We start from the raw sequence: 21,909 nt of genomic DNA on the forward strand, positions 1-21,909 counted from the left end.
CGGGGCACGCCGCGGCACAGCCTGTGGACGCCGGCGTGGGCTGCGCCGGGCGCACGCTGCGGTGCGCCAGGGGTTAACGAGAGTTGGCTCTGGGGGAGAGAGGCGGAGACGCGCTGCCATTGGTGGAAAGTTATCCAGGGGTGTGGCCTGGGAGTCTCCGCACCCCACCCCACCCCCTTTCCGCCACCCCCACCTCTCTCCACTTTGTACCTTTCTCGCCCCGACTGAGAAGCGGGCCGGGACCCGCCGGGCCCGAGCCGACCGGACCCCGGGGGCGATGCGGCTGCTGCCCCTGCTGTGGACCGTCCTCTGGGCCGCGCTCCTCGGCTCCCCTCTGCGGGGAGGCTCCAGCCTCCGCCACCCCATCTACTGGAACTCCAGTAACCCCAGGTAGCTGGGCCGAACCGGGCGAGCGGCCGGCCGGCCAGCCGGGGGGTGGCGGGAGAGGGCGAGGCGCGCTCTCGGGCCGCGCGCGCGCGCGCCCGCCTGCCATCCGCTCCGTGCGCGGCGCCGCCGGAGCCCGGCCGCGCGCCGGGGCTCCTTTGTTTGAGCCGGCGGGGGAGGGGGGAGGGGCGAGGCGCGCCCCGGGGCTCCCCCCCACCCCCGGCCGCCCGCACGTGTTGCGGGTGGGTGGGTGGAAGACCCCAGCCCCGAGGGCGGGCGCTGGGATGAGGGCGCGTGGAGCTGGAGGGCTGGAGGGAAGGAGGGGGTGCTGGGCTCGGCCTGCACGCCGGGCCCCGCCCCCCTCGCTTGGGTCCGGGGGCTCCCGGTCCTGAGGCAGGCCGGAGCTGGGGGGCGGGCCGACCTGGGCTCTCTTGTGCAGTGGAAGCACCGGGCTCACTCTCGGGACCTCCCCTGTGTCAAGGCACCTCTCTGGGTATCTGTGGCTTTCATCTCAGGTCTTTATAGCCGTCCTGCTATTTCGGTGCAGTCTTGGTCCTGCCCTTCTAGGTGAATCACCTTTGACCGCCCCGACCTCAGTTATGTCATCTGTTAAATGGGCTAATAATGCCTGGTACCCGGAGAGGTCGGGCTGCTAGCTGAGAGCGTGCAGGCTGCATAGACACCTCTTTCTACTGAATCTGTGATTCTTACTGCTTCCATCCCCTCCCCAGTTCTCCCTGCCTCGCGCGCCTTCCCCATCTGTTTTCCTTTTTGATTTTCTGCTGGATGCAATCTGTGGCTCTGCGTTTGTTCACTGGCTACATTTAGGGAGCGCATCCTGTGTATGGGACCTTTGCTGGCCAGCCCGGGATTTGCAAAATGGGGCGAGGGGGGTGGACCTGGAGACTCCTCTCCCTGGGAGTCCCCTGACCCCGGGAGGGGGCTGGGTAATGACCTGTCATTACAATACCAATACTGAATGATAAGGGCTATTGTTGCCCTCGGGCAGCCGAATTCCTCTCACTGTTCCAGACCAGTGCTCCTGAATCGTGTGGTTCCTAAAGCGCCCACCCGAGGATCCCGGCTCATCCTTCAGTGCAGGGCTTTTTTAGGCACGGGGGAGGGGGGGACAAAGCACAGAGACCGCGTGGTGGAGCCTTGACCGAGCCCAGGAACCTGCATTTCTGATCAGAACTCCTGCCGCAGGTGGCCTTCTGGCCACCCATCAAGGGGCCACTGGGGACTTGCTGAAGTCTGGCTCAGCCTCCTGTTGGGGGGGTGGGTACGAGAGTGCGAGAGGAAAACAGCGTTTGGGACTTCCCTCCTGCAGCCTGCTGCCCAGAGGTGGCTGGCGGGTGAGGGGAGGCAGGCCTGAGAAGGCTGAATGTGGAGGTAGTGTGTGCCTGGCACTTCCTCGCCCTGGCAGGGAAGGAACGGAGGCACCTGGCAGCGGCTCCCCGGGGCGTTCTTTCCACCACTGGGCTAAGGGCTAAAGCTCATGCTGTGTCTGTTAGGAAAGATGTTGGTCCCCGTCCCTTCCTCTTGCGTCACTGTGTGTCATTGCACTGGGGGCCCCTGGTGGGTGGGTGGGTGCCATCGTTAAGCCTGGTGGTGTGGGTACCACAGTCCCTTGACCTCTCTGAATTGATCACAGTTTGAGTCCTCTCAAGAGTTCAGGTCAGGCTGGTGGCGACCTCCAAAAGGGGTGTCCAACTCCCCCCCACCTGGCCATGCTGGACAAGAACCCCTTCATGCTGTCCCTCCCTCCCATCCCCCTTCTGCCCACAGGCTGCTTCGAGGAGACGCTGTGGTAGAGTTGGGCCTCAACGACTACCTGGACATCTACTGCCCACACTATGAAGGCCCCGGGCCCCCCGAGGGCCCCGAGACCTTTGCCTTGTACATGGTGGACTGGCTGGGCTACCAGGCCTGCCGGGCCCAGGGGGCCGGGGCGTTCAAGCGCTGGGTCTGTTCCCTCCCCTTCGCCCCCTCTGGCCCTGTTCGCTTCTCGGAAAAGATCCAGCGGTTCACCCCGTTCTCCCTGGGCTTCGAGTTCCTGCCTGGAGAGACCTACTACTACATCTGTAAGTAGCCAGATGCAAACACAGCCCCCCAGGGTGGGGAGGGGAGCTCCCGGCCCTGCCACCTGTCGGGGCTGGGTCAGGTGAGAGCATTGCCCTGCCACTGCAGCAGAGGGGGGCGGGAGGGGTGGTGGAGCCCAGGGCTGGGCAGCCAGAGCTTCCGTAGGAGCTGTAGGAGCTGGGGGCATGGACGAGGCTGAAGGTGTTGGTGGGGGGAGAGGGTTTTGAAGCTTTCTGGGATGCTAAAGACAGAGAAGCTGGGGGTTATCTGAGCCCAAGGGTGCAGTGCCCTGGGGTGACTTCTTGCCCCCTCCTGTCTCCTCCAGCCGTGCCGACCCCTGGGAGTTCTGGCCAATGCTTGAGGCTGCAGGTGTCTGTGTGCTGCAAGGAGGGTAGTAAGTAGCCGGGCTTGGGAGGTGGAAGTGGGGGGGGGCACGCAGGGAAGGAAGTAAAGAGTGGACAGACATTGTGAGTGGATGCCCTTCCCTCACTTAGCTCTATGGGGTCTTCCACAGCACCCCTTATGGAGCGGGGTGGAAGGAGCGTGGGGTCGACTTCCCAGCCTGGTCATAGAGAACTGATGGTTTCTAAGGGAATGTAAGGGCAGACTCAGAAAGTCCAAGATCATTGGTCCTGGGAAGAGACTGGCTGGTCGCAGAGACTCCGGTGTATAGGGTGGGGAGGCTGCTGAGGAAGTGGGGAGGCCCCTCCAGCGTTTCTTCTTCCTGTCTCAGAGTCCGAGTCTGCCCACCCGGTTGGAAGCCCTGGAGAGAGCGGCACATCTGGGTGGCGAGGCGGGGGCACTCCGAGCCCCCTTTGTCTCTTGCTGCTGCTGCTGTTCCCGATCCTGCGTCTTGTGCGGGTCCTGTGAGCCCCAGATGAGGCCCGCATGCTTTCAGAGGAGTACTGCCACCTGCACTGGAGGTGTCCAGTGAGCCAGAAAAGACGGCACGTCGCTGGGGGCCCAGGGGGTCTGCAGTGGCTCTCACAGGATCCCGCCCCGCTGAGGAGGCACATGGGGGGAAGCTGCAGACATCCGGGGATACCCTCTGCAGATAGGACAGGACAAGCCTCAAAGCCATGCCAGCCGCTCACTTTCATATTCTCATCTCAGCCCCCACCAGGAAGAGTGGGTTTGGAGGAGTAGAACTCCTGAGCCAGCTACGGGCCAAGGCTGAAGACCTGGCGGCAGGTCACTGCTTGCCTTGGGACCAAGCAGCAGTCCACAGAGCTGTGCCCGTCTCCTGCCTGCCGCCACCACCACTGCCCCCATCGGGAAAGGGGCAACGCCTTGCCCTCCTTGGGGGGGGCACTGATTTGTCTTCTGTGAAGACGGACTTGCCATGAGGTTGAATTTCATGCCAGTTTGTATTTTTATAAGTGTCTGGACCAAACTTTCAATAAACCACCACCTTTTCGTTGCCCTCCCCAGCCTGCTGCCCCCTCTGGCTGCTGCCCTGCTTGTCCGGACTCCCTGCAGTCTTTGCTCCCAGCCTGGCTTGGTCTGACCTCCCCATGCCAGCTGTGCCCAGGCCATGGATGACAGGCCTTGGTGGGCACCCCTCTGGGTAGGGTAGGGTGAGTGCCAGCAGCAGCTGTGGAGTTTGGCACCCTCTGACACTTCCCCTGGAGGGGGCAGATGCTCCTGTCAGCCCACCTGTTCTCAGGGGCCCTGCCCAAGCCCTGACCTCACCAAGCTGGCTGGCTGGCTGCTGGAGCAGAAGCAGGGGTGGTAGGGAGGCATCCCTGGGTATCAGGATGCCTGGGTCCCTGGAATGGACAGCCCTCCCCCTCCCCAAGGGCGCTCTGGGCGGTGCCCAGCCTAGAACTGGGAAGGTGGGTCAGATCAAAGCCTGCTTCCCCAGCGGCCTCTTTGTTCTTGGCTTTTATAAGGAGGAGGGGGTGGGGCTGAGGAGGGAGGGCCCCCCTAATACTCCCCACCCTGCGCACTGACCCTCCCACCTCTGGTGGGCGAGGCTCGGACCCACCAAGCCCACCGGGACCCTCTTCGTGAATGGTGCCCTGGATGGAGACCAGATAAAGGGGCACCCTTTCCTTGCAGCTGCGTTCTGCCCGCCCTGGTGCCCCCGCAGCCTCCCCTGGCACAGAGCCGGCCCGCCTGGCACAGAGCCCGAGATCGATAGGTGGATGTTGTGCTGATTAGCTCGGCCGGCTGCGGCAGCGAGAGGCAGCGTGTGAACATGGAGGGAGGGGAGGGGCGGGCGGGAGAGGGTGTGGACGCCAGGGGTCCGGAGACGCGCGATTGCTGCCGTGGGGTGGGGTTGCGAGTCCTTCCCCCACTCCTGCAGGGCCTGGGTCAGCCTGGGTCCCTCTCGCAGGCGGCGGGGCTCGCCCAGCATCCAGCACTGACTTGGGCTGTCACCGTTGGTGTTGATTCCCTTGTTCTGGCTGAGTCCTGGGGGTGGTGGGCAGGGAAGGACTCGAGGTCACCCCTCCGGGCCGATGGCCACTTTGTGTAGGGCTCTCCCTAAGGCCTCTGTCTGGGGCGGGGTGTGGGGGAGTCGGAGCTGCAGGAGCTCTGGGCTGGGCTTGTGGTCCAGGGTTCGAGTTCCATCTTCACCGGCAAACGGGGGGGGGGGGTCCATGTGTTGCCATGGAAACCGCCGTGCGGACGCCTCCTCGCTTCACAAGAGAGAAAACGTCCGTGGAGCCGACCAGGGGTGGCTGGATACTGCAGCCCCAGCCCTGGATGGCGAGCCGCGATGGGTGGGGGGCGGAGGGAATCGCTCTGCGTTCCCAGCGCCCTTCGTGGCGGCCTCAGGCGGATGCGCTCGCTCCCGAGGCCGGCACTGACACGCGGATCCGCTGCTGATAAGGACGCATGTGCGAAAGGGACGCGGGGCCGGTGGCCTCGGCGGTCTCTCAGACACACGCCCTTTCCCAGCCGCGCTCCCTCGACAGACACCCGCCCTACACCCGGCAGGTGCGAGCGCGGCTGTGCTAGGGAACCGCCGTTGGGGGCTGCTCTAGGGAGTGAGGGGGTCGACGACTCCGGCCTGCTCAGCCGCCAGCATTGGGGCCAGTGGACCCTTCCCACGGACGGCCTGGGCCCGGCGCAGGTGGCTGATTCAGTCCAGGGCGCGGCCTCTTGGAGAGCGGCTGGGATTCAGTCCGCTCCTGAGGCCGGAGTCGGCCGCGCACCCAGCCCGGAGCCCCCAGGCGTGTTCCAGGGCGCGGTTCCAGATGGCTGGGTAAGCCGGCAAGTTTTGGGCGTCACCGGCCTCCCCTAAACTCAGCAGCGCTAGATGGCGGCTCAAGGTGGGGCCGTCAGTTTGCTGAACCTGCTCTGGTCTCTCCCCAGCGGAGGCGAAAACCCCACCTCCGGTACTGAGAGCCGGAATTCCAATCTCCTCGACCCAGATCCTGCTCCATGCCTTGCACCGCTGCAAGCCTTCCTTTGCCCCTCGAGACTAAATCCTGCAGTTCGGGTCTTTTTCCGTGACCTCTCCCCATTTCCTTTCTTCTTTTTTCTTTCTTTTCTCCTTATTCATCCACTCAGCATGTGCAGCAAGCTCCCAGCGTGCCCTTCTCTGAGCCAGCTAAGAGAGCTGGGGTCGTCGGGGGATCCCCAGCGGTGACGCAGTCCGAGAGGGGACACTCAGGCTTCCAATAGCCAATAGAATCCCGGGGCCTGGGGCATGAGGTCATCAGCGGTGATGCCCATTGGCTCGAGCCTGGAAGAGGCAGGGGTCCCCATAGCGACCGACGGTGCGTCCCAGTGCTTACAACTTGGGGAGGGATCCTAGCCCCAGCTGCTGTGGCAGTCAGGTGGATGCTTGGGCACGGCCTGGGAAGCTGGGTGGGGCTCAGCCTCCCCAGGCCCGCGATGGTAGCCCCACCAAGCTCTGAAACTAAGAGAGATGGTCAACGCCCCTTGACCCAGGAAGGTTACAAGGGGTTATTGGCAAGGGCCTGGGGTTCCTGGGTACAGAGCTGTCGCCTCGAGGAATGTCACTTCTGAGATCCTGGTGTTCATCTGCATATCGTCTGCATCTCATTTACATTCTCTTCATTTAAGGTCAAATTGGGCAGACATCTCCACATCCCCAGACCTGTCCCTTGTCTGTATCCGGAATCTTCTCCCCGTTTGCCCTCTAATCTCGCTCTCCAGTCGTCTAGCTCCACACCCCACCCCTCCTCCCACTCCCTCCTGTCTCCCCAGAGTGGGAAGGGGAGAGGATATGGATTTGACCTGTCCCTCTGGGTCCTTGCTGACAGATGAGGTGAGCTGGGCTGTACTGCCTGGAGACTAAATTGGCAAAGCAGCGGCAGGGGGGAGGTGTCCCATTCTCCTCCACCCCCCAACATCTGCCAGTTGCTCCGCCACTTGCTGCATGGAGGGTCTCCAGAGCCAAATCACCCACACGCCTGGCAGGGTGCTGGAACTCAGGAGGCCCCTTTCTCGTGAGGGGCAGGCCTGCCCACCTGTCTGGTGCCAGGGCAGCTTCCTTCCTCCAATTAAACACTAATGAGGTGCCATTAACCCCTACCCTGCCTGCCAGCCCTCAGGTGAAATTCAAATTCATGGTTGCAGACTGAGGAAAGGCGGGGGAGGAGGGGAGGCAAGGAGGACCTTTGAGGAAACTGGGATCAGTCCACGGATAGTCCTGGGTACAGGGGTCCCCATCGGGCAGAGCGTTTTTATCCTGTTCAGCGATGTGATTATCGCTTATTGAGTGCCTTACCAACTCCTACCAAGGACCAGGCTGCTGCTCACAGGCTGGGGACCCCCACTTGCACAAGACAAGAACCCTTTTCCTCAGGAAGTCCAGACAACCCAAGGAGATGGGTTGGCCGGTGCAGAATGATAGGACCAGGGGCAGGTGTCATGCAGAAGTTATGTATCCGATGCCGTGGGGACACCGGGGAAGAGGGGTCATGAGCTGAGGCTGCGCTTCTGAAGGAGCAACGGTTCGCTGAGGGACGAGCAGTGCTGCTATTTGGCCATGATGCAGGTCCACGCTTCGAAACAGCTGGGGCCTGCCCTCCGAGGACCGCCCTCCCAAAGGGAGGGGTGTGTGTGTGTGTGTGTGTGTGCGCGCACGCTGTCTGGGTCTCCCTGTGTCTGGAATCCCTTTTCCTGAACACACATTGTGGTTTGAGTGCAGATCAATGTTTGGTGTAAGGCCCTCCTGTAGATTGGTCTGAACCTGCCCAGCCCAGGGGAGGGGAAGTGGGAGAGCTAATGTTGGCTCCTCAGCAAGGGGTGGGCAGGTCCCGTCTTCACCCCTGGGAGCCCAGACCACAGACCCCCAATGGCAACAGGCTGGCCCCCAGGGAAGGCCAAGGGCTGGGTGCCTGGAGACTGTTGGGTGTGTCCAGGCCACCAATCCTTCTGCTCCCCCTTCCTCAGTGGGAGACAGCAGGATGAAAAGAGGAGACTCACAGCCACTACTTCCCACCAAGCACCCAGCACCACCCCCTGCCCCGTCCCGCCTGCTCCTGCTCTGTCTACAGAGAAGCAGGCCGGCTCAGACCTGTCTGCTGGCTTCCTCCCACAAGGAGCGGATCTTTTCCAGGGGACACGAGAGGGCTGGGGAATGCTGGGCCCTACTGGGCAGCCGCCAGGTGCTCCACCCGGCCCTCAGACTCTCCAGCGAGGATTCTCCCCACCCCCTCAGGGGTGCCACTTTGCAGGCCTTCTTGTGTGTGTGTGTGTGTGTGTATACCTAGCCAGCTCCGCCAGGAAAACCCTCTACAGCTAGAAGGTAAGGTGGGGCAGGGGCTCTGGCCATGGCTATGACCTTAGCCATGGCTCTGACAGGTGGGTTGAGATGGGGGGACTGCTCAGAAGCTTCATTCCCCCAGTTCTTGGTTCTCTCTGCCTCCTTGTAGTCACTTTCTAGCCAGCTAAACTTTGGGGGTAAGGAGAGTTGTGGGGTTCAGAAGCAGCTGTGAAGTCTGAAGAGAAGATCCAGACCCCCTCCTTCCACATGGTCAGCCAGGGGGCTCCTTTTCCCTATAACAGCCCTGCCCCTCCAGCTGGTCCTTTCAACCCCGTCCCTGCTCTCCCAGTCCAAGCCCCTATCCCCTCCCCCTGCTGGCTTCTGCGGAAGCTTGGGAATGAGGGAGAACAAATGGACAACCTCTTAATAATCATGTTGGTGAGGCCTCCATTAATCAAGCATCTCTTGGGTCCTAAACACTGTGCTAAGCGCTTCCCAGACATCATGGATCTTGATCCACCCCACATAGCTCTGTGAAGAGAGGTGGGGGAGGGTGTGGGGGCGGACGGTATCATGCCCATTTCACAGATGAGGAGTTAGTCTCAGGGCCAGTGCCTGTTAGACCTGGAACTTGAACCCAAGGCCATGCTGCTTGCTCTGCTGTCCCCACAACATCCTGAGGGGACACACATGCCCCTCCTGCAGATCCTCAGGGGCTGGCCTTCTTGGCCACTAGCCTTGGCAAAGGGCTCAGAGATGGCTGGAACCAGAAGCTATTGCATCCTGACCCCACCTAGCCAGTCCTGCCTGCTGGTTCCCAGCGTCCTAGGCTGCACAGCGTGCATTCTGCTCCTGCTATCGGCATGTGAGGTTCCATGTCACCTTGTGGCCATCTGAGCACAATGGAGCCACACGGGCACCACCCCTGGAAGTCACCAGGCACACGGGTGGCCCTCCTTGCGAACACCCAGGTCCAGTGTTAGCAGGGGCTCCAATGGCCCGCCCCCTGCCCCCCACCCCAAGGGCATTCGTGGGCTCTGGGCAAGGTGCAGAGCCTGTGAATATTTCATGTCCAGAGCCGGCGGCTGCCTCTCCCGCTCACACGCGTGCCGGATCTTCCCTCTCACAGGCTCCTTGTTTATTTGTTTAATGAATTATTTATCCAAGCCCCCTCCTTCTTCCCTCCTGGCCTCCCCTTCCCCCAGGCCCTGGCCTCCATGATTTATTGAACACAGCTCAACTCTGTGGTTGCCACTAGCTATCCGGGGAGCTGCCATGGGCCACACTGTCTGAGGGATCCCGGCTGCCCAGGGCCCCTGGGGAAGCAGGGCAGAGCAAGGGCCCATGCGGGAGAGCCCCCAGCAGGTCCTTGAAAGGCCCTGGCAGTCAGCAGGATTGGACAAGCTTTAAGAGACCTTGGGATAGCAAAGCCGAGGCTGTGGGGCCAAGGCAGGAGGCTAGGGGCTCTACAGAGGGGGAAGACCAGCTATGACATGTACCCTGTTCTGCAGAGAGTGGGGCTGGGGTCCAGTTGTAGGTACCAGCATTTCATACCTGCCATTGTACCCATTGTGGGGTGTGACATCAAGAAAACTAGGCTGGGGGTCTCCTCCAGCTTTGTACTTCCTGTCAGTTGGGAAATCACAAGGCAAATGTCACAGTGGGAGGCCATTGTATCTCACATGTGTTTGATATGTGTGTGTGATTACACAGAAGATGTGTCTTCTGTGGGTTAAGGTTAGGAGCAGTGTACTATAAACAAAGACCTGGGGGGGGGTGTCCCGCACAATGGCTCAACTGGCTAATCATCTCCTTCAAGTGCTGGGATCCCATGTAGACTCCAGTTCGTGTCCTGGCTGCTCCACTTCCCATCCAGCTCCCTTGTGGCCTGGGAAAGCAGAGGATGGCCCAAAGCACTTTTGCCACCTCATCCACATGCAAGACCCAGAAGAAGCTCCTGGTTTCCCAGCTTCAAATCGGCTCAACTCTGACTGTTGCGGCCCTTTAAGAAATGAACCAGCAGGTGAAAAATCTTTGTCTCTCCTTCTGTCTGCAAATCTGCCTTTCCAATAAAAAAAAAGAAAAAAAATCTTAAAAAAAAATTTTTTTTGAAGGCCAGATCCCACCAACAGGCTTGTGTCTTGACACAATCTGGATACTATGGAGGGCAGCCAGGACTTTCAGGTCAGGTCCCAAGCATCCAGGCATGTGGCCACATCTTAGGCACAGAGAGCTGGTCCCCAGGGAACCATGACCCATGGATAGGCCTGAGACCTGTGTCGAAAGCTGTATCCTATGGCTGGAGCTGTCTCAGCCAGCTGTACAAAGAGCTACCTAAGGAGCAAGGTGGCCTAAGTCCAGCTATCCACTGCAGTGGACACAGATTCTTCTGAAAGGAGCAGCCCCTTGGCTTTTGCACAAAGCACCACCCACCAAAAAATGCATGCAGGAGTCCAGGTCTGCAGGAAGGGGTGAGCTTCAGCTCCCACCAGGACCCATGTCAGCGCCCAGCCCTGCAGACACACACCCAGATCCCCCAGACACAGGCCTAGGCCCTACGGAGTGTCTCAACTGAAAACTCAGAAACTTAAACCCCAGGTTGGCCCTGGGCTTGGTGGGTTAAGCTGCTGTCTGCAATGTCTGCATCCCATAAGAGCGCAGCCAGTTAAATCCCAGCTGCTCTGCTTCCAATCCAGTTCCCTGCTGATGTGCCTGGAAAGGCAGTGGAAGATGGCCGAATGTTTGGGCCTCTGTCACCCACGAGAGAGACCAGGATGGAGTTCCAGGTTCAAGTATCAGTTTTTGCAGCCATTTGGAGAATGAATCAGCTGTTGGGAAATCTTTCTCTTTGTCTCTACCTCTCTGCAACTCTGCTTTTCAAATAAATAGGTAAAATCTTAAAACAAAAAAGCCAGTGCTTAGACAAGGTTAGAGAGCTGTTTATTTCCTATAGGGAGGGCTCCAGACATAGAGGGGAGTAAAGTGGTCTGGATTGTATTCTTTTTTTTTTTTTAAGGTTATTTATTTGAAAGACAAAGCATCAGAGAGAGAGAGAGAGAGAAACAGATCTCCCATGTGCTAGTTCATTCCCCAAATGGCCCTACCAGCTGAGGCTGGGCCATGCTAAAGTCAGGAGCCAGGAACTCCATCTGGGATGCAAGTATTTCAGCCATGCTCCACTGCCTTCCCAGTCTCGTTAGCAGGAAGGCAGGTCACGAGTGGAGCAGCTTGGACTTGAACTGGCCTTTCAAGCAGTGGCCTCACCCACTGCATCAAGGTGTTGGATTCCAAGAGGAACCTCTGAACACTTTAAAAAGGGCCCAAATGCTGGGGCAGGAGGCAGATTCCATAAACAGGAATCAAGTTTCCTAAAGGGAATCCCAAGCCCTAGATGGAATATGCAGGACTCCCGCTCCCCCGAGGATGTGGGCAGCTTCTCTGTCCACTGTGGCCCCAACGAGAGCCACCTGCCTGTGTGCAGCAGGGAGAAGCAGCTGGGATTCACAGTTCTTGGAGGAGGCAGAGGGCAGCATCTGGGGGATGGAGATGCTCCATCTCCTTGGGTATGTGGAGTCAGGGGGCAGGGAGAGCTGTTTGCAAGTCCCCCAGCTCCACCCCAAGGGGCCCAATTTATTTTCTTGCTCCTGAGAAGGGAGAAGGGATCTCCTGGGGTGCAGCAGTGCCCAGAGGGCCACAGCGTACCCTTGCCTGGCAGCAGCAGCCAGGCTCACATGGTACTGCCTCTCCCCTAAGCCTGCATCTGAAACCCACTGGTAGCCAGCACCCTGCCCTGCCAGGGATCGGCAGAATGGGGCAGAGTGGGGGCTGTCATCCTGTCTCCTCAAACGTGGAGCGAAACTGCATCCTAGGCACAGGTGGTTGGCCTGGTTTTTAAGAATGCAGTCTGGGACTCTCACCTAGCCAGAGCCAGCAGACACAGCGGTGGCCACCCCCTTAAGTCTGGAGTCTACTGGTTTCCTAGCTCCGAGGAAAAGAAGTGTGTGTGAGAGAGGATGCAGGGGTCTGTGTGGGGGTGTGTGCACGTGTCTGAGCCTCTGAGCCTTACTGCTACAGAGCTGCAGCCGGCTGATGGCACCTTGACCCCTGTGTGCCCTCTGGGACATCTGTGTGCTCACCTGTGGGTCAGGTGCGCGTGGTGCCTTATCCTTCACCTCTGGGTGCCTGCCCAGTGTGTGTGTGAGATGTGGGTGCTGAGTGTCCCCAGTGAGGACAATGACTGCCATGACCCCCCAGAGGCAGCGTCCGCAGGAGTAGGAGTGAGAACACCTTGTGGCAGCACTGCCTGCCCTCCGGAAAGGGCCTGTCTGGTGCCATGAGAGAGGAGCCCTTTGTGCCCAGTCCAGGAAAGCTGGATCTCCCCTTTGCCCACTCCTGTGCCCCAGGCCCCGGCTGTTCAGCCTCATTAACATTCTTGCGGGGTGGGGGGGAGGGCTGAATGTCTCACTCCATCCCCTGGAAGACAAGCCTGGGGCTCGCCTGAGAGCATGAGGCTACCAGCTGCCTGGGTCCTTGGTGCCAGCTGAGGACCTCTCCACTACCCCCTGTGCCCTGACTCCTCACGCAGAAGGCAAGAGGGACGTGGAAGGAACACAGGGCCATACTGTTGGCAAAGCAGGGATGAGCGGCGAGTCCTGACAATCAAGAGGTGGACACCGCTGTGCAGCCTTCCTTTCCCCAGCTTCTTGGTTCCCCTCCTTCATCTCATCCCAGAGGCGCCGGCTCACAGGAGACCGAGATCTCCACCCTGGTCTCCCCAATCCCTTTCTCCTAGGAAGCCAAAAGGCCCAGTTGCAGCTGTAGCAAACCGAACCCAGGGGAGAGACGCAAGGCGCGCGCCGGGCGCTCCCGAGGGGGCCCGCGCGGGCGTCACCTCCCACGCGCCGCGCGCTCCCGAGCTGAGCGGGGCGGGGCCTGGCGGGCGCGCGCCAGGGGCGGGGCTCGGGCGCGCGCTCGTGAGGGCGGAGGGACGGGCTGTGGGCGTGGCCTGAGGCTGGGGGCCGGCGGCAGCGGGGAGCTCGCAGGCGGAGAAGCCGGGAGCGCGGGGCTCAGTCGGGGGGCGGCGGCGGCGGCGGCTCCGGGGATGGCGGCGGCTCCGCTGCTGCTGCTGCTGCTGCTCGTGCCCGTGCCGCTGCTGCCGCTGCTGGCCCAGGGGCCCGGGGGGGCGCTGGGCAACCGGCATGCGGTGTACTGGAACAGCTCCAACCAGCAGTGAGTCGGGGGGCCTCGGGAGCCCGCGCGTCCCGCGTCCGTGAGAAGGGGGGAACCCGGGGTGGGAGGTCCTGGGAGACGAGGGGAAGAGGGGCGCACGCCAGTAGCGTCAGTGAACTCGGGGTGTCTGCGAGGCTGTTGGGATGGAGCGCTCGGGCCGTGAAGAGGCGGCTGCTGGGGGGCCTCACCCCATCTTGGCTACTCGCCACGGTGCCGCCAGAATAGTGTCCCTGTCCCCCAGCACCCCCACTCTGCCCCAGCTTCACTCCCTTGGATCAGGCTGGGGTTTGAGGATACCGGTGTGTTGGCCACAGGCCGCCTCATTTCGGGGGCCCAAGATGACCTGCTTTTCGCCCACGAGGGTTTCCAGGGGTTCTATTTAGGATTCCCGATTTCCAAAGTGAATCCAGAGCCCAGGCGGGGAGTCCAGCCTAGCGCCTCCCCCGGAACCGAGACGCCTGCCTGCCTTGGGCTGCCTGGGCCGCGCGGATGGATGCCGGGCTGGGGCGCCGAGCCGGAGGGGGCCAGGTCGGGGTGCCGCTCGGCGAGGCTGGGAACGCGGGGTGCCGGCGTTGTGTCACACACACGCACACCCTCGCCGGGGTTGGGGACAGGCGGACGGCTCCGGGTGTGAGCGGGCGTGCGCGCTGTCACTGTGCGTGTGTCAGTGTGTGATTTGTGTGTCTGCGTCGGCGGGGTGGGGGTTGGTGGGGGCGGCGGGAGCGGGGAGGGGGCTGCGGTCGGGGTCCGCCGCGTGGCCGGCCGCGTCTGGAGCCGGGGGCCTGGCCGGCGCCGCGGCGGTCGGGGCGGGTGTCGGGGCGGCCGTGCGGTCTCCTCGCGCGCGCGTGTGGCGCGGCGGCCGGGTGCCGGCGGGGCCCTGGGCACGCGGCTCAGTCCGCGCTGCCCTTGTCCTCCCCGCCCGGCCGCCCAGGCTCTCGCCCCGGCCGCCTCACTGTGCGTCTGTGTGTTGCCGGAGGAGGGGGTGCTGGTGGTGCTGATGGTGGTGGAGGGAGACCTCCCTGGGGACATGGGTGTCACTGTCACACCTGCCCTGGCGGTGGCGACAGCGCTGCCACCGCGACTCCCCACCGGGGTGGAGTGGAGGCGATCTGGGGAGCCCACCAAGACCTCAGGGGAGAGGACCGGGCGGCCGCGACCCCCAACCTTCCGGGGGAGGGGCTGCCGCTCACCGCTCCGCTCTTTGTTGTTTGGGGCTCCGCGCTCCCCCACCCCCCCGTCACCCCGTCTCTTCTCGCGCCCAGGGTGTCAGACTGGGGGTGGGGATGAGCCCATGACGCCCCCTTCTCTCGCTTCCCATGGAAACCTGGGGGGTGGGGATGCTGCCCCTCCCCCCAGGGGACTCTAGGAACTCTGGGGGTGATGGAGGTTGACTCCCCTGCCCTATGTGGCTCGTTCTCCATCCCCTTAGACCCAATTATGCGCCGCCCCCCTTATCCTCGCCCGCCCGGCTAGAGTCTGGAGGGCTCGCAGGTGAGGGGGCCCCGGGTTCCCCGCCACCCCAAAGACGCGTCCACGTTCTTGGGGGAAGCCGGAGCCGAGTGGGTGCGGGAATAGCTTTGGCAGAGTGGGAAGGGGGGTGAGTTGATAAGCTTCCCCTCCCCCGCATACACCTGGGCGCAGGTGAAAGCTCCCGGAGGGGGTTGGGGAACCGGGGTTCCGGGAGCCTCCTCTGCCTGCCAGACTCCCGTGCGAGCCTGGACCGGCAGAGGGAAGAGGTGGGGGTGCGCACCGGGCCAGGAGGCCGCCGCCGCCGCCCCCGCCTCGCCTCCCCGGCCTTTGTTGCCGCTGCGCCCGGGCTCCCCGGCTCCCTCACTGCGGCAGCCGCGGCCCCATAAATCGTGCGAGCGACGTGCTCCGGAGCCGGGAGTGGAGAGGGCCGGGGAGCTGGGGGCGGGGCCGGGCCGAGCCACAGGCGCCCGCGCCCCCTCCCCCCAGTCACGTGAGCCGGGCGCCCGGCTCCCACCTCGCGTCACGTGCTGAGGGTCTCTGCTCCTTGGGGTCACGTGGGGGAGGGTCCTGGCGACCCCGCCTCCGGGGGTCACGTGGTAGGGTGCTGGGGGGACACGTGCAGAGAGCCTCCCTTGACACACCTGCTGGGGGTTTGGGGGGCAGTGCCCCGCACGCGCGGCGGCGACCGAGCCCTCCACCCTCGCCCCCCGACAAGCTCAGCCCCTCGGTTTAGGTGCTGTCCGCCCCCAACGCAGCTCAGAAAGTAGGGATGGTGCCTGGCAGCGCGTCAGTGCTAGGCCGAGGGGTTCCCTCCTCGCCTCCGAGCTCGAAATGGAGTTTGGAAGGGGTCCCCTCGGCCTGCGCTTGGCTTCTGCGAGGAGCGGGGCAGGGGTGTGGGCGCCTCGGAAAGCCTTGGGGACGCATCTCCACCACCATCACAGCTGCCGCCTTCGTCCTGTCCTGCCCGCTTCGGCTGTGGGCCTCGCTCATTCACACGTTCCTTTCAGCAAATATTTATTGAGGCTCTACTACGTTCCTGGTGACCTGTATCCGTGACCCTCTCCCGGCTGCCCACTCTCTGCCCTCACCCCTCCGTAGCCACGAGTGTCTCCCGGGGTTCTGTCCTCGCCTCAGCCGTGCGCGGGTCTCGCCGCCGGCTCGGCCTTCCGCAGCCCTCGGCGCCCTCTCTCCTGCCGTGCACTCCCACTCTCCCTCTCCTCCCTCCGCGCGCACCGGGTGCGCCCCCTCTCCCTCTGTCTCCGCGTCTCGCTGTCGGCGGGTCCTTCGCTCCTCTCCGCCGCTGCAGATCAATAAACCTTCGCCGCCGCCGCCGCTGCTGCTGTCGCAGGGAGGAGGGGCGGGGGCGTCGGGCGCGCGGCTTCTCTCCCACCCCGTCGCGTCCAGGGCGGGGAAGCCCCTTGGCTCAGACTCGGGCCCTCGCGGGGGACCCGGGCGCCTGGGGTAGGTGCGGGGGTGCCGGCCCGCGAGCGTACCCGCCACCTGCTCCCCCACCCACCACACACACCCCCAGCCGGGCCGCGCGGACCCCACGCCGCGCACACGTGGTCCAGCCTCGCCTGCCGGAGCGGGCGGCGCGCAGCCTCGGGGACGCGCGTTCAAGGGAAGAGGAGGAATCGGGTCCGGCCGCCTCTACTCCCTGAACTCTGGGTACGGGCGTCTAAGATGCGACTGGGTGCAGAACCTCTTGGGACCCCGTTGCGTACTCCCCGGTCTCGTTATGCGCCCTGTTTACCTGCCCCTAATTGTCCCAGGGGAGTGTTGCGGGGGAGAAGTGTGCCTAGCCAGGCCCCTCCGAGAACGCAGCTCTGAGTGGGGCCGGGCGCGGGAGGGCAGGCACAGAAGGAGTGCCAGAGGGGGGTCCTGGGCACTAGGGACACTAGCTGCAAAGGAGCAGAGTGGACACTGGCTTTCCGCGAACAAGAGCGATGGGAGGGCAACGGGGGGGGGGGGCGCGAAGCCGGTGGAGAATAAGACTTGTCGGAGGGGCTGGACACAGCCGAGTCCTCGCGGGGGTGCGCCCTGGAGGCGGGGTTAGCTGCTGCTGTGCCAGGGCCTGGCAGTGGTGGGGCGAGACCGAATGACAAATTCAATTAAAGTGCCTAAGCCCAGCAGACAGGTCAGGTCCCCCAGGACTTGTGGCTGGCAACTCCTTGTGCCCAACCCTTCTCCTCCCGATGCACCCAGCGCTCCCTGGGCTTGGCCATCCACTGGCAGGTCCCTCTGCCGCATTGCCCATCCTTGCGGGTTATTGAGGGGGTGCGGAGGAGGACGGGGTCCTGCTGCCCTGCACAGGCACAGGCAGGAGGTGGCCTCCCTTGGCTGGGGGGCGGGGGTAGCAACCTTATGTCAGGCTAGTCCCGCCCAGTTGGGAAACCCAGCTAGCTGTAGCAATAGCTGCAGAGCAGGGAGGTGGGTGGTACAACAAGGAGGGGCTCCGAATGGCACTGCAAAGAGGGTTGTGGCCAAGGACAGAAAGCTCCAGTGTGGCCTTGTGGAGGCTCCAGGCGGCCAACTAGGGCCCTTCCCCAGAGCCTGTGGGAGGAACAGCAGGCTTTGGGCCCAGGGAATGGCCGGGTAAGCCGAGGGTGGCAGCGGCTGGGAGGCAAGCCTGGTCTAACCCGTTTTCCTGCTCCCAGTGCCCCAGGCCGCGACTCCTGCCCACCTCAGTGCCAGGGCCAGGGAGGGGCCCCAGTGACCCATCACTCCCATGGGAACCGAGTGGGACCGGTGGCATTCCTGATGACTCAAGGAGGCTGTGCCCGTTCTTCCCAGGAATGCCCAAACCCTAGCTGTCACCTGCCTGCTCCATGGGGAAAGCTGGCAAGGGGCTGCTGGGGGAGAAGGGAGCTGGCTAAGCTGAGCAGGGGAGGGGAGGGGAGAGGAGGGGCGGGACCCTCAAGGGCCTACCCCAGGCAGGGCCTCCCAGTTCATTTCCCTAATGGATCTAATTGCTATGTGGGGAGCAGGGTGGTGCCAGGAGAGCCAGCCCCTCCCCCAGGGGTTCCCAAGGACCCCAGCGGTCTTCATCCCTGTACTAAGTGGGGACCCCAGACAGGGGACTGGTTGCAAGGGACCCCGCATCTGTGTCTGAGTCCTAGAGAGGCACAGCCATCTTGCCTGGGCACCAGGCCTACTTCTCTGCCTTTCCTGGTTATGGGGAGGGAGGTGTGTAAAGAGACAAGTTTGGAGTGGTTGGCATGATGCCACGTGGCACCTTACTGCAGCGTCTCTGTCCTCCCTGCTCTGTTGCCTCAGGTTACTGGGGATCTGGCTGTCCGTGGCTGCTGGCGTGCGGGTGGATGGGTGGGCTGCCAGGCCAGCAAGCCTGAGACTTGCCGGGTCAACCAGTACTGACCTGTGCTTCGGCTCACTCGCAGCTTAGAAGTAGGTGGTGAGCACATGTGTGTGCGCCACAGAACCTGTGCATGTATGTACAGGAAATCGCCCTGCAGGTGTGAGCAAGGGCAGATCCCCTGGCGAGGGCCGCAGCAGAGCTCGCTGGGAGAGGCGTTGGAGGTGTGTGTCCCACGGAAGGGAACCCTCCCGCTGGCCTCGCGTCCATCCCGGCGACCCCTGCTCCCAGTCGGTGAATTATGGAGGAAATCCGGGCCTGGGTCTGGGAGTCGCTAGGGCCTGCGCCGTTTCTGTGGCAACCTAGGCGCACGTTCCCTCCTTCCCTCTGGAGGCGGGCGGGCTTCCCTGCGCTTCTGCTGCCCTCTGGTGCCCACCCGAAGGAGGACAGACCAAGAAGGCGAGCAGGGGAGGGCCCGGGTGACAGTGGGGGGGCTGAGAAGGGAGGAAGCCTGCAGGAAAAGTGGGGCGCCCCGGGGACCCGGGGGCAGGTCCGAACGCGGGCTGGCTTGCGGGTTTCTTCTCTCTGACCTGCTTCCTTCCGCCCACAGCCTGCGGCGAGAGGGCTACACCGTGCAGGTGAATGTGAACGACTATCTGGATATTTACTGCCCGCACTACAACACCTCGGGGGTGGGCCCGGGGGCGGGGCCGGGCCCCGGAGGAGGGGCGGAGCAGTACGTGCTGTACATGGTGAGTCGCAGCGGCTACCGCACCTGCAACGCCAGCCAGGGCTTCAAGCGCTGGGAATGCAACCGACCGCACGCGCCCCACAGCCCCATCAAGTTCTCGGAGAAGTTCCAGCGTTACAGCGCCTTCTCGCTGGGCTACGAGTTCCACGCCGGCCACGAGTACTACTATATCTGTGAGTGACAGCCGGGGGCGGGGCACCGAGGGATGTGTGTGAGTGACAGCCGGGGGCGGGGCACCGAGGGATGTGTGTGAGTGACAGCCGGGGGCGGGGCACCGAGGGATGTGTGTGAGTGACAGCCGGGGGCGGGGCACCGAGGGATGTGTGTGACAGCTGGGGGCGGGGCCTGGAGGCCTGTGAGTGACAGCTGGGGGGAACTGGAGGCTGGTGTGTGAGTGACGGGGGTGGGGGGAGCTGGAGGCCTGTGTGTGAGTGACAGCCAGGGGCGGGACCTGGAGGCCTGTGTGTGAGTGACAGCCGGGGGCGGGACCTGGAGGCCTCTGTGTGAGTGACAGCTGGGGGGGACCTGGAGGCCTGTGAGTGACAGCTGGGGGGGGACCTGGAGGCCTGTGTGTGACAGCCGGGGGCGGGACCTGGAGGCTGGTGAGTGACAGCCGGGGGCGGGGCCCGAGAGATGGAGTGTGAGTGACAGCCGGAGGCGGGGCACCGAGGGATGAAGTGTGAGTGACAGCCAGAGGCGGGGCACCGAGGGATGGTGTGTGAGTGACAGCCGGGGGCGGGACCCAGAGGATGGTGTTGAGTGACAGCTGGGGGAGGACCTGGAGACCTGTGATTGACAGCTGGGGGCGGGACCTGGAGGCCTGTGTGTGAGTGACAGCTGCGGGGGGGGTGACCTGGAGGCCTGTGTGTGAGTGACAGCCGGGCGCGGGACCTGGAGGCCTGTGTGTGAGTGACAGTTGGGGGCAGGTCCAGGGGCTGGTGAAGGAACAGGCTCCTCCTCAGGAGGCGGGAGCCTGGCAGCCTCAGGGTTACCCAGAGGCTAGGACAGGGTGATTCACCCAGTGTGGTCCGTCACTCACTGTGAGGAACCTTGGGTGTCGGGGCTGATGGCCCATCTGGGAGGAGATGGCTGGGGGAGTGTGTGGAGGGCGGCCCCGCTCATACCCCCGTCTCGCCCGCAGCCACGCCCACCCACAACCTGCACTGGAAGTGTCTGAGGATGAAGGTGTTCGTCTGCTGCGCCTCCAGTGAGTCTCTGCTGGAGTCGCGCCCCCGTCCTCGGCTCCCCTGCTTGGGGCTCCCTGGCTTCCTGGGGGCGGGGGCGGCGGGCAAGGCGAGGGGGCGGCTTGCTCCCCAGCTGTAGCGGAGGGAGGGGACCTTGGCCCTGACTCTCCCCTCCTCTCTCCCCGCTCCCACCGCACCCCGCAGCATCGCACTCCGGGGAGAAGCCGGTCCCCACTCTCCCCCAGTTCACCATGGGCCCCAATGTGAGGATCAACGTGCTGGGTGAGTCTGCGCAGCGCCCTCTGGTGGCCACTGCTGGAACCGCAGCCCCCTCCCCCTGCCTGCTCACTCACCTGGCATGCTTCTTTGCTCCTGGGGACCCCAGCCGACCCCCCTGGGTGGTCACGCCCACCGCTGCTGCCGCTGCCGCGTGCCCCTGCCCAGGCATGCGACCCAAACCTCACCTGTCTGTCTTTTCATCTGTCCACAGAAGACTTTGAGGGAGAGAACCCCCAGGTGCCCAAGCTTGAGAAGAGCATCAGCGGGACCAGCCCCAAGCGGGAACACCTGCCCCTGGCGGTGGGCATCACCTTCTTCCTCATGACACTCTTGGCCTCCTAATTCTGCCCCCACCCACCCTTGGCGGGGAAGAGATGGGGCAGGGCAGGGTCGGGAAGGAGGAAGCAGGCCTGCCAGGCTGTGGGGCCTGACCCATCCCCTCGGGGCTTTAAAGTGGGGTCAGTATGGTACATCTGTGCCCACCCCCTCTGCCCTCTTCCTCCCCAGGAAGGGCATGGAAATGAACCAGGTGAAGGAGGGACAGCCACGGCTCCCGAGGGCCTGGTGGCTCTGCAAGTGTTTGGTACCAAACTTAGGGGCCATGAAGGGAGCGCTCAGGGGGTCCGCCCCCCACCAGAGTGTCTCTCCATCCCCTGGCACCCTCCCCCTGCGTCCCCCCAGACAAAGAACCACGCCCCAGAGAGAGCAAATGGAAGCCTGGGCAGCCCCCGCAGCCCTCTCTTCTAGGGGCTGAGCCTGGGGAGGGGACTGGATGGGTGGGGGGCAGCCGTGGTCGCCACCCCCGCCCCTGTTTACAGCAATAAGTACGTCCTCCCCCCTCCCCCCACTCCCACTTCCAGGATTGTGGTTTGGATTGGATCCAAGTTTACAAGCAGACACCCCTGGAGGGCGGGCAGTGGGCAGGGGCGGCAAGGTGGGCATGGGGTGCCAGGCAGGCATGTACAGACTCTATAGCTCTATATATAATGTACAGACAAGAGTCCCGCTCCCTCCCCCGGCCTCCCCTCCCCCCCCCAGGCTAGACTCCTCACCCCCCAGGCTAGGCCCTCCCCACCCGGGGGACCCCCTGGCCCCTCTTTCGTCTTCCGTGAAGACAGGACCTATGCAACGCACAGACACTTTTGGAGACCGTAAGACAACAGCGCCCCCCCTTCCAGCCGGGCCCTCGCCCCGCCCACCTCTGTGGTCCCCACCCATCCTCCTGGGCCTTTTTCAAGTGCTTTGGCTGTGACTTTATACTCTGCTCTTAGTCTAAAAAAAATAAATAAACTGGAGATAAAAATAACGGCGTGTGTGTGATTTCCAGGAGCTACTGGGCTTCTCTTAAGGTGGGTTAAACCCCATGGGGTGCAGGAAGAGGGGGAATTCTGGGACCCATATTCCCTCCAACACAAACATATATGTACACGTATGTACACACAAACACACATGCATGCACACACATGCCTTGATCTGTGGCTTCGCTCCTCTCTGAAAGGGGAAGCACTGTGTGGGGAGATGGTTGTGTCTG

The 21,909-nt window shown here is 63.2% G+C and overlaps 1 protein-coding gene across 5 annotated transcripts; it reads left to right on the forward strand.

Annotated features, from left to right (window-relative positions):
* Positions 1 to 31: 31 nt before the first annotated feature.
* EFNA3 (ephrin A3) lies at positions 32 to 21,684 on the forward strand. Of its 5 annotated transcripts, none has more exons than XM_058660387.1 (5): positions 32 to 390; positions 18,775 to 19,088; positions 20,057 to 20,122; positions 20,304 to 20,381; positions 20,590 to 21,684. In XM_058660387.1, the coding sequence occupies exons 1-5, from the start codon at positions 278 to 280 to the stop codon at positions 20,718 to 20,720; spliced, it is 702 nt and encodes a 233-aa protein (XP_058516370.1). In that variant the 5' UTR covers positions 32 to 277; the 3' UTR covers positions 20,721 to 21,684. The 5 variants fall into 5 exon arrangements, with proteins under 5 accessions (XP_058516370.1, XP_058516367.1, XP_058516369.1 ...); XM_004589218.3 differs by lacking the exon at positions 32 to 390 and adding an exon at positions 13,178 to 13,381; XM_058660384.1 differs by lacking the exons at positions 18,775 to 19,088; positions 20,057 to 20,122; positions 20,304 to 20,381; positions 20,590 to 21,684 and adding exons at positions 2,173 to 2,468; positions 2,792 to 2,857; positions 3,580 to 3,883.
* The last annotated feature ends 225 nt before the right edge of the window (positions 21,685 to 21,909 follow it).

This window comes from Ochotona princeps, chromosome 2 (genome assembly GCF_030435755.1).
Source record: "Ochotona princeps isolate mOchPri1 chromosome 2, mOchPri1.hap1, whole genome shotgun sequence".
Classification (NCBI taxonomy): Eukaryota; Metazoa; Chordata; class Mammalia; order Lagomorpha; family Ochotonidae; genus Ochotona; species Ochotona princeps.

Coding starts and splice junctions, on each gene's coding strand:
- EFNA3 (XM_004589218.3), top strand. CDS start 13,254: ATGGCGGCGGCTCCGCTGCTGCTGCTGCTGCTGCTCGTGCCCGTGCCG. Junction 13,382..18,774: donor TGGAACAGCTCCAACCAGCA/GTGAGTCGGGGG, acceptor TTCCGCCCACAG/CCTGCGGCGAGAGGGCTACA. Junction 20,123..20,303: donor GTTCGTCTGCTGCGCCTCCA/GTGAGTCTCTGC, acceptor CGCACCCCGCAG/CATCGCACTCCGGGGAGAAG.